We start from the raw sequence: 11,744 nt of genomic DNA on the forward strand, positions 1-11,744 counted from the left end.
TATACTTATATCCAAACTTGGTTTTTTAAGTAGGTCTGTCAGCTGCAAGCATTTCAAAGCTGTTTTAGATGTCTCTTATGTTATCAAATTCATTGGGCTTTTTAATACAGGAATAAAGTTATAAAGACTCAGGAGACTGTTGAAGCTGTTCTTCAGTGTACGTAACTATTAACAACCCCTTCCTTCTGTATGACACTATACAGTAACTCATTCTAGTGAGTGTGAGAAAACAGCACTGCTCACACTCAGTTATGCACACAGAGGATATTCCTTCCACAAAGATTCGTAGATTCCTCTGACTCTTCCTCCTTACCAATCCAAACCAGCAAGACTGCACCAGAGCTTCCCACACACCAGGTATGCAATACAACCCTTTGTGGGAATTCAAACACCCACAGGCTCAGTAGGTTGGAGGTAGGTCTTGGGTGTTTGAGGTTTGAAGAAGCTCTTGGTATTTTCAGATTTGTACCCTGCACGATGACCAGGCAGTGGACATGAACTGTGAATGATGGAAAACTCTAATCTCTGAGGTAGCCAATTGAGCAGAGAATCAAAGCTGCTGACTTTTCCTTCCCTTATAATAGTCCATGACCAGAATGTTTCTGTGCTGTGGACAATGTATGGAGATGCTTCTGTCACAAATGGTACCCACAGACTTGAGGCCAGAGAAACCACTAGCCCTCTTGCAATGTACCAGGCAGCCACTACAATAAAAGGTTGACTATCAAATATACCAGTTGTGCACCCTGTGTTCAGTAAGATATACATCACATTCAATAATAAAATAAATGGCTTAATAAAGAGTCACTGAATTTCAGATACAGATGTACAAATTACTCAGACAGTGAGAAAATTGTGACAACTCTGGAAATCAAAGGCATCATCATTAAGTTTTTGATTTAAGTCAGTACTTACCAACTCCATGCCTACAGAACAGGTTAGCAGTAGCAATGTAGCCTACTGCTGCACTGGATTACACAAAGGTATACTTATTTTCTGGATGAACACACTCCAATGGTCTCAGTACAATCAAACAGTACCACATAAGCACTGGAAATGACAAACATGTAGCTCCTTTGTACATCATGTAAGGTCACTTACAGCACAGGTAGGTGTAGCTGGCAGTTTAGATGAAGCTAGCCTCAAACCTACAACATTCTCCCTGCATCTGAATGTCCATTTTAAATACTGCTTAATTTCTAGTTTACTACTTAAAGCTAGTCTACAGTGCTTTTCTCCCAGGGAACATTTTAACTTGATCCTATTGTAATCTTTCTATTATAACCTTTATTCCATACTGGACTAAACTAAAACTTACTAATGCTCAATGATTTATACAAATGTAGTGGTTAAACTTTTAATTTTTGTTTTCCTATAGCTCCTGTTAGAGTGAACAATAATGGTAATAAAGACTGACTTTTGCTGGGCGGTGGCGCACGCCTTTAATCCCAGCACTCAGGAGGCAGAGCCAGGTGAATCTCTGAGTTCAAGGCCAGCCTGGTCTATAAAGTGAGATCCAGGACAGGCACCAAAACGACACAGAGAAACCCTGTCTCAAAAAAACAAAAACCAACCAACCAACCAACCAAACAAACAAACAAACAAAAAACCAAACCAAACAAACAAAAAAGACTGACTTTTAGGTTATTCAAGTGAGAAATATGAAAATGCAATGGAAGCCTTGAAATCATGAGCCAATGAGCAAAAGTCACTTAAAATAGTACACAATAGGAGTTACTTAGAGGTTCACACTGGGGGAAAAAAAAACAAAAACAAAAACAAAAAAACCAAACCCATGGCCAAGTATCATCACTGTGAAAACGTTCTCTAAGGTTAGTATAAATATTCTGCATCTTGAAAAATCTGATAGACCATAAAATCTTTTTGAACCCCAAGAACAGTCAATCTTTAGCCAAATCACCAATTATGAAAAGAGAAAAGTCTCCATGGTTCCATATGCATTTATGACACAGGTTCCATAATAAATCTCAAATACCAGTGATGCTAACAAGGCCACAGGACAGAGTGAAGACCTGTTCACACACAGCATGGGGAGCACCAAGAGGTCAGGCATTAATCAATGACAGTCCCCAAAGCCCCAAAGGACAGAGTGAAGACCGCATACCCGACGAGGAGTCGGATGATTTTAGAGCAAAAGACCAACCGTCAGGAGTCATGGACGCACAATGTGGCAGGCGCAGCTCCACGGGCTTCAGGAACTTGAGGCCATGGGGCCCACACATCACGAGGGGGCTCAGCAGAGTTTCACCTAGAGTTAAGGAGAGAAGGGCAAGAGAGATGAGGTCTTCCTTCTAGACACAGTCCCCACTCCCGGTGTATGCTTCCTGAAGTCAAATGAAGGTAAGTCTATAACAGTGCTGAGAAAAAGACAGTGGAGGCTACAACTTCTTAATAGATAAAAAGATATGACATTCATTTTAATATTTTATCTGACTTTATGTGGCCGAAACAATATTTCAACACATAACCAATACATGCAGTCTCTGAGGTCCTGATTTTACATTTCTAGTATTAAATAATCCCATGTAACTAGTAGCAACTGCACTCCATCATATAGGTCTAGAGCATAAAACATTCAATACACTTTTTGCAAATGTTACATATTTTCCTGAAAAAAGTCTTATTTATTTGGTGTGTGTGTGTGTGTGTGTGTGTGTGTGTCTATGTGTGTGTTCACGCTGTGTTGGTGGAGGTCAGAATGCAGCTTGCAGGAGTCAGTTCTCTCCTTTGATTACATGGACCCCAGGGCTCAAATTCAGGTCTCCAGGCTGCGTAGCAAGCATCTTTGCCCACTGAACCACCTTGCTAGTCTCTGCCTTTCATTTCTAGGTGTTTGCTACACATGCATTCAGGGATTCAAGCAGGGCCAACAGTACCAATCCTACTGTATCTCAAGACAGTGGGTTACAGTACCATATTGAGTGAATTCCAAACTGCTAAAGAAATTACAGTGCATGTGGTTATTATAGTATACCAATGACTCCAGGAAGGCTGTGAAAATCAGAGCACTCCTGGGTCCCTTAGACTTCCAGAAATATGCTATACCACCTTCTAGGGACATTTCATTCACTATGCTGTGTGTCTGATTGCTGGCTCTTGAACTAACAGTTGACAGGCAGGACAGAGCCTTCTAGAGCCGATGATTCTTAACTATCTTGAGATAGTAGGGCTGTCTAATTTGGTTAGGTCGGGCAAACCACCTGGCAGTCATGTGGCATCACTTAATTTCACACTGAAAGTAAAAGTACTCTGTGTAGAAGGCCACCATGCCTCCTTTGGGCCCCACCCACCATATGCTAGTGATACCACTTCTCTGCAGAAAGCCCATTTGAGAGGCCCTCTATTGTCCACAGAAAATGCTGTGCTTGGCCTAAAACCTTTAGAGGCTTCCAGCTTATTCCTGTGGCTGACGCCATTATAAGCAGCAAGGTACACTCAGGACACTGCCTGAGTTATCACCGTGAAGCAGACAATAAGCATACTTACCTTTCTCTTTATCTAAAGGTGGGAGGATGCTATTGTCTCTGCAGACCTTGAAATAGATTTCTTGCTCGATTCCTTCAGGAATGGCTCCTTGTGGGATAATTATACTAACACCAGTTTCAATGGAACTCAACACACCACCATTACTGTTAAATATGCCTCGGGCTGTAGCCACCACAGTATGACCATCCTCATCTTCATCTTCTTCCACAGCTGAAGGACTGAGGGGTCAGAAATGGTAAGTGAAAATCCTAATAATACATATGGGCTTTCCTTTTATTACTATTATGTAAGTGCTCAACTTTATTTCTCCAAGAAATTTAGAAGTTACTTATTTAAACAAGTCAAGTTTTTAGTGAAAGGTCTTATTCAGAGGGATAACTAAGAGCATACCCTTTCTGGAAAAATCCAGACTGCCTTTTTGAAGGTAAAGAGTTGGTTACTATAATTACCAGTGTAATTTCAATACACCAAACACGATACTTTGCCCTAACAGCTACCATGGGTCTCAAGCAACACAGTGAATCTCCATAAAATGGGTGCTCTAAATCATGCTGAGTCATACTTTAGCTGGGAACACAGAAAACAACAATATGGGCTGGGAATGGAGCTTGTTAGCACAGCACTTGCCCAGCATGGCTCAAATGGAAAAGAATACTTTGTAATGGAGATTTTGGTAGACTTTAGAATTTCATTGTGCATACTCACTGCCCTTCGTATTACACCCTGAATCCTAGATGCCCAGAATGCCAAAGGTAAAGCCTACAAGGTTCTAAAAGGTAAGATGCTCTGATACAGTGTACCTCAAAGACCCAAGAAGGATAGAGCAAGGTGACTTACTACAAAATGTTGCCCAAGGCAGAAGACATAGTATCAATGAATGTTTCAAAATTGGAGTTAGGCTATTAAGACTTTGTGAAGTAGTTTTAAGACAGAACTTGAACGTGACAGAAGAGATGAACTAACAGCATTTAGTATATGAAGGGGAGCCACAGTTCCTCTCCAGCATGACTGGCAGGGTCAGGGGTAGACTCCAAAAGCAAACGGAAAGGGAACAGAGCCCGTCACCTGATGTGGTCACATGGAGGCCCTGCATAGTAAGAGCCCCGCTGGATGACTACAGGAAGGTAGACTGACAAACCCATTTTGAGATGCAGACTTCAGGTGGCCTTCCTGGTCCTTAGGTCTACCTCTGAGGCCTCTTTCATGGAGGACATGAAAATATTTACTAAAGAGGCTGAGCTGAGTCGGTATGTGGTCAGATGGTTCTGACCGATTACTATTTAACAAGCAGACAGAAAAGACTGCCCAGGTGAGGCTCTAGGTAGACTTAACCTTCTTACTATGGTTTTCAATAGCCACTGTGGGTTCACTACGTTTCTATTCTCTTCTGTACCCTAACTGAATAAACAGTAAATGAGGAATAGGTAAATTTGTTCACTATTCTTCAAATATAACCCCCACTGATAGAAGATAAGTTAAGTGGCGATAGGAAGTCATAGTTACCTAAAGATACGAACTCTGAGATTAGATGGCCAGGGCTAAATGGCTTACCAGCACCCCGAGCCATGGGATGCTGGTTGGGCAAACTGCCTTCTGTCCCTCAATCTTAGTTATTGCTGATATAGGGATAATGACAATACCTATTGATACTATATGCTCATTAGCTTTATAATTTAACATCTTATACCTCACTATAATAAGTTTAGTTTACAGGTATAATTCAAATTATCATTTCAAGTTTCATCATATAAACTACTTCTAACTACAGTTGCATACCTATGCTTCCAGCACTTGGGAGGCTGAGGCAGGAAGATCACTGTGGAGTTCAAGGCCATCCTAGCTATGGCTTCATAACAAGGTCTTATCTCTGACCACATCCCTTTCCCATAATAATAATAATTAAAAAAAAAAATCAGGCAGCCCTTTAAATAAAGGCCAATAAATATCTTACCTCACAGGAACAGCCTTAGGCATGGTGCTGATATTGTTCATTTGATATTTAGGCTTATCTGCATGGATAGAGAAAGTTTCAACTCCACTGTCAAACTCGGGAGGCTGTGCTGAACTATGGGCTTTCATAAGAGTCTTTGGAGAAGTGGGAGCTTTTGAAGACAATTCAGGTTTATGTACAGTTTCGCTTGGCAAAAGATTATGGTTGAACTTGGGACTTTCAAATTTGCGTTCAAATGGCCGGGCAGAACTTGTGTAGGGCTTTGGTGTGAATCGGTTGTAGGCTGGAGTGATGGTTTTCTGAGTCTGCTCGGCTCCATTAACTGGAGCCTTCTCTGGGAAACTCTTCTGTGGATAGAAAGTCTGAGCAGAGTCCTCCCGGGCTTGCGGCCTGAACGCTGCTGGTTTACTCTGAGGTGGGGGTGGGTCTGGTTTAGACATATATGAGTTCTGAAAATCCAATGATACTGAATTGCCTAAAAAACAAACATACACACATTTTAAAAACTTCCTGAAACCCATTTTAGCAACCCTCTCTTTCTTTCCTTAGGTAATGTCTCCAGGCACTGAAGTGAAGTCTGGGTCCTGTCTGATAGTGAAGGACACAAGATGTAGGAGAGTCTGTTGCCTCGGATTCAGCAGGAGGCTATGAAAGCACCAAGCCCTGAAAAGTTACCTTGAGTAACTTTGTCCTCCTATCCACCAAAATTCAGAAACAGTACAACAAATTTGATTATACGAAACACACTAGTATTGAATATGGTGATATTTTATTTGTACTGAAATGTGATTTTATTTGTATATTAATAAAGTTGGCTTGGGGTCAGAGCAAGCCGTAGCAGAAGCTGGGCAATGGTGGCACACGCCTTTAATCCCAGCACTTGGTAGGCAGAGCTAGGCATATCTCTGTGTGTTCAAGGTTACAGCCAGCATGGCGACACACGCCTTTAATCTCAATATCAACCATAGAAGACCTGGAGGTATGTACAGACATGCAGTGATGAGGAGATCATGTGGTTGGGTTTACAACCAATGAGAAGGCAGAACAGAAAGTCTATAAAAAAAAAGACAGGACACAGGAAGTAGGCCGCTTGCAGAGAAGAAAGACAGAAGCAGCAGTGAAGGGTAAGGTTTTCAGCTCTCAGCTATTGCTCTGACCTCTTGGCTATTAACTCTGTATTTGGCTCTGTGTTTCTTATTTAACAAGACGGTTACATCCTTAAACAAAGCATTAAAAAAAAACAAAGGCCCAGAAGCCATACAGTAGGAGAAGATACTTAGAAAATCTGTCTCTCTGTAAGAACAAAAGTAAAAACTCCAGGTACTGTGCAGTAAGACCCTGACCTATCCATCAGGAAAACATGAAAGAAAACAAGAATAAACTAGTCATTAAAGACCACTGCACAAATGGAAAAGGACAAAGCTGAGCAGTCTTACAAGTCCAAGTGCCCATGCCAATGTGGACTAGCAGGAACAGCCACACTCTGCTGAAGCAACAGAGCAGAGCCACACAAGTTCTTGGAATCACAGGGAAAGGAATGCTGACGTAATGCCAGGTCTTTTGGTTTTTGGTTTTTGTTTTTTTTTTTTAAAAAAAGAAAGGACGGAAGGACAGAAGGAAGGAAGGAAGGAAGGAAGGAAGGAAATAGAAAAGCTGGGAATGTGTTCTACTCTCTTTTATGAAACTAGTATAGCACAGATAACAAAACCAGACAAAGTCGTTTCAGGAAAAATATTAATCCAAATTGTTCATGAATATGTAACCATATTAAGATAACAAAGTAGAAAAATCAGATGATCATGTTAATATGAGAAAAATATTTTTAATTTTAAAGGCTGTCTCCCCTCCCCCAAGACAGGGTTTCTCTGTGTAGCCCTAGCTTTCCTGGAACTTGCTCTAAAGATCAGGTTGGCCTTGAACTCACAGAGCTCTGCCTGCCTATCTCCTGAGTGCTGGGATTAAAGGCATGTGCCACCACTGCCCAGTGGCTTATGACAACTATTTATGCATGTGAATGAGAGACTTCATGTATGTTCACCAGGTATGTAACTGGTGCCTGTGAAGGCCAGAAAATGATGTTGAAGCCTTTGAAACTGAAATTACAGGCGGTTGAGTGTGGCCTGATGTGGTGCTGGGAGCCAAACCGAGGTCTGCTGTAAGAGCATCAGAAGCAATAGCCATCTCTCGAGCCTACGATGGTACAATGTGAAACAAAATGCTTTTAGCAAACTAAGAATAGAAACTGTGCTAAAAGCCACCTTATAAAACAAACACCAACAAAACCCTACAGCTAGGGATGGGAACCAGCAATGATGTCTGTCTTTAATGTTTGTTTCTTTTTCCTTGAGAAAGATCTCTCAACTGTGCACAGAATTTGCTCTGTAGCTCAGGCTGGCCCTTGCCTACAAAGTGCCAGAGCTAGAAGCATGCACCTCATACAGCTGAAAAGCTCCAAGTATCACTTACGTGTACAATAACTGGTATGCTTCAAAACAGACACCCTCCAATTTGACTCCCATCGAATAAAGAGGTACTAACAAGTGCCAAGGAGAGAATGGATAAATTGCATTATGTTACGGTCGAATAGTATCTAGCTATTCAAATAAGTAAGCTAGGTTTGTTGAGATTTTTACTGAAGGATGGAAATGTAAGATATTTTCTGTGTCAAACTATATGGCTTTCTTACGTCCATATTTTAAGGTGGAGCATAACAAGTTTTACAAAGCAATATACAAATATTTAAATTTACATCTTATTTGTGTGTGTGTGTGTGTATGCATGTGTGCACGGGCATGCACGTGCCACTGAGAGTAATATTATGTCAGTAGAGCATTGGCTGGAATTAGTTCTTTCCTTCTATCATGTGGGGTCCAGGGCTGGCTGGACCCTTAAACACCTCTACCCACTGAGCCATCTCTATGCCCCTCAAGTATTTAAATTGAGGCATACCAGTTAATAGGTACTGCTGTCAAGAAAATTTGGAGATAGGTATAAAATTAAGCTAGGTTAAAAAAAAAAAAAGACAAAAATTCATTTAGCTACAAGGCTTATCCAATATAATGTCATTTATATAAACAGTAGATAACACACACAACATTTTCTTTTCTGTGAGACTTACTGTGTAGTCCTGGCTGGCTTGGAACTTAACTCTGTAGACCAAGGTGGTGGCCTTAAACTCAGACCCATCTAACTCTGCCTCTGCCTCCAGAGTGCTATGATTAAAGACATGAACTACCGTGCCCAGAGAAGATACATTCTCAACAAAACCTGTTGAAACTGTTACCAACTCAAACATTTTCTGAGCATATTTTTTTAAACATTAAAGTGATCTAAGTTTCAAAACTGTGAGAATTTAACTTTATAAATATTACTCGATTATAGTAACATGTCAACTTCTTAACTTCCTACCTTCACCCTGAGCACCTTTGGAATGTGTGTGGAGAGAAGAGCTGGACATAGGTGGAGCTGACTGGGTGTACTGTGAGGGCAATGGAGGAGGAGGAGGTGTGGCTTGGATTGGATCATAGCGCTTCTCACTGAACGATCTATCCACAGTATCAGTTTCAGGTTTTCCCCTGTTTAAAAGGAAAAAAAAAAAGAAGAAATTCCAATATTGGAAAATGAACAATTACAAAACAAGCTATCATTTCTAAAAATATCCTTAAATCTTTAAAAAAAAAAAAAAAGTATCTAGAAATGTCACACAATTTATTCTCATGAGTACAGGTAGCTACTCTACCAAAATATACAAACAAATTCATCAGCACAAGAAATGTCAAGACAGCACAGATACTTGAAGAATATTAGTAAAACATCTAGAAGATATCAATTAAAAGGCGGATGAAATTTTGGGTATACTTTTTAATATTTGTGATATTTATAAAAACAGTAGATTTAAGAAAGTTTTGCAAATATTTTGAGGAATGTTATTTTGGCACAAACCTTCCTTAAACTAACTTGTAATTTTGTATCAGGTAAAAATCTTGGTGTCAGGCATGCTCAAAGCACTACAATATATGATGCCATAGACCCAAGTTCAGCAAGCTTTTCCAGTGAAGAGCTGGATAAATAAATGACCTTGCCTTTTTGAGTGATAGGGTCTCTGACACAGCTATTTATTAACTTAGCTGTTATCAGGCAAAATTAGACAGTCAGTCAACGGATGGGCAGAGCTGTGCTCCAGTAACACTGGAAAAACAGGGTATCTTTAAAATCTGCCCTGGTTTCTTGCTCTTTTGCCCTGTTTAATGATTGCTAGAGGAGCAGACACTGCTTTGCTTTACAAGGCTTGTCTAGTCAAAAGTGTGCCAGGTATCCTTATTTTTTTAATTGCCAATTGTTAATAAGTAACATATAAGATTTAAACAGAAGAAATCTAAATAGACCCATAATTCAACACTGCCACCTGAGCCTTACTGCAGAGTGCCAAGCCGCACTGGCGTTATGTGCACAGACAATGACGTGTATTTGAAATGTGCATTGGTTTTCATACAATATTTTTGTTGAAGAAATCTAGTTTTAGGATTAGCTTCAAAACTGGCTGGTACCTTGCTTACACATATTAGACTTCAATGTTAAGAAGACATTGAGATCTGAAAGTGCACATAATGCCAATGACACAGTGAGGGACATCTCATGGAACAGCCTCACATCAATGCCAGTCTTACCACTTGATGTTCCTTTTCAAGTAGTCAGAGCTAGTGTAAGAGCCAAGAAATCTAGGTGATGGCAAAGCAAGCGCAATAGAAAAATGAAAGAAAACGGTCAATCTAACTACGATTACAGCAAACAGAACTCAAATGTCATTTAAAATATTAACCAACATCACAATCTTAATGTAATTTGCTTCATAACACGACATACAGCCACTTCTCATTGAGCCAAGGGAACCAGCAATATATTAACACAGTTAACTTAGGTATGCCTTGCCGGCCCACCCAGCCCACAGATTTTAGCTGCTGCAGCCAGTAAAGACAATGCATCTGGTTCCACTCAACTTCAGCTTCTGCTCACCTACACCACAGCAGCTAATGGTGAGGAGAGAAATGAGCCAGGATAGGGTGTTGCTCCCTAGAGTATTTGCCCATCACACCTCAGATCCTGGGCACAACACTCAACACCACGCAAAAATTAAAGGGAAAAGTTGCTGGTCAGTGGTGGTACACACCTTTAATCCCAGCAAAGGCAGACAGATCTCTGAGTTCCAGGACAGCTAGGACTACACAAAGAAACCCTGTCTCAACACCACCTCCCACCCCACCTGCAAAAGGAGAAAGTAATGACAAGACAAAGAGCACTCATCAGATCATAATCAGCAGATTCTGAATAAACAGATCACAATGAAAAGAAAGGCTGTGCAAAAGAAATGACGTAAGAAAGACAAGAGAAGGGACACAGTATGACAGGTGTGCCTTAATAAGACGGACTGGCAAACACAAACACATGGACCTTCCAAACACGGCTATGGTTAACTATGTTCTTCTCTAGCAAGCCCTCATCCACCTCTAGCAGTAAGCTAAATCCTGTGTTGAGTAGATGCTTATTTGTTAAACTGCCATATGACTGACATGCACAACTTCTCTCCTCTAATGATGTCACATCAACAACAACTAAAAAGTACTACCTGCCATCAATCTATCTCTTACACTTAGTATTTAGAAAGTAGAATGGCAAAATTATCTATTTCATTCAATGGCAAAATTTATCTGTGAAACTATTTCTGACACTGGCTCCTCCCAGATGTGTGGGATGGATGACTAACGCACCTAGCATCCTGTACCCTTCACTGAGCTTCACTAACTCAATAAATACTGTACTCTAGGCAGTGTTTTAAACCCCGTCTGAAAGGTATATAGTACATAACTAAATTTTCACTATAAAAAAATCAAATTGATAAAAAAATCAAATTGATAAAAAAAATCAAATACTTTTCAAGCCAGACCTAGTGGTGCATGCCTTTGACCCTAGCACTTGGGAAGCAGAGGCTGTCATTTGAGTTCAATGCCAGTCTATTCTACACAGTAAGTTCCGGGACAGCCAGAGATACATAACATAGTACAACCGTGTCTCAAAACACAAAGCAGCAACAACAGCAATAACAAAAAGCCAAAAACAACATCAAATTTAGACCTAAATATATTGTTAAGGTTATAGCCTACTTCTTATCAGGAATATAAAGGGTAAAGTCTCTCTTTATATCCCTTGGCCCTTTTTAAACAAGAATGACAAGTTTAGAAGAACACTTCAAAACAATTACTTCTGGGCCAAGAAGAAGGCTCAGCAAGTA

General features: G+C 40.4%; 1 protein-coding gene across 7 annotated transcripts in view; it reads right to left on the reverse strand.

Moving 5' to 3' along the window:
• Tjp1 (tight junction protein 1) overlaps positions 1-11,744 on the reverse strand; it is a 247,469-nt gene that overhangs the window by 1,335 nt on the left and 234,390 nt on the right. For 4 of the 7 annotated variants that reach the window (XM_036184797.1, XM_036184774.1, XM_036184805.1 and 1 more), the window contains 4 exons: positions 8,867-9,033; positions 5,459-5,933; positions 3,508-3,725; positions 2,126-2,269 (listed from right to left, as the gene is read on the reverse strand). In XM_036184797.1, the coding sequence (XP_036040690.1) occupies positions 2,126-2,269; positions 3,508-3,725; positions 5,459-5,933; positions 8,867-9,033 (1,004 nt within the window). The remainder of the gene's footprint in view (positions 1-2,125; positions 2,270-3,507; positions 3,726-5,458; positions 5,934-8,866; positions 9,034-11,744) is intronic. The other 3 variants (XM_036184814.1, XM_036184790.1, XM_036184783.1) reach the window with 2 other exon arrangements.

Source organism: Onychomys torridus, chromosome 1, assembly GCF_903995425.1.
Source record: "Onychomys torridus chromosome 1, mOncTor1.1, whole genome shotgun sequence".
Taxonomy (NCBI): Eukaryota; Metazoa; Chordata; class Mammalia; order Rodentia; family Cricetidae; genus Onychomys; species Onychomys torridus.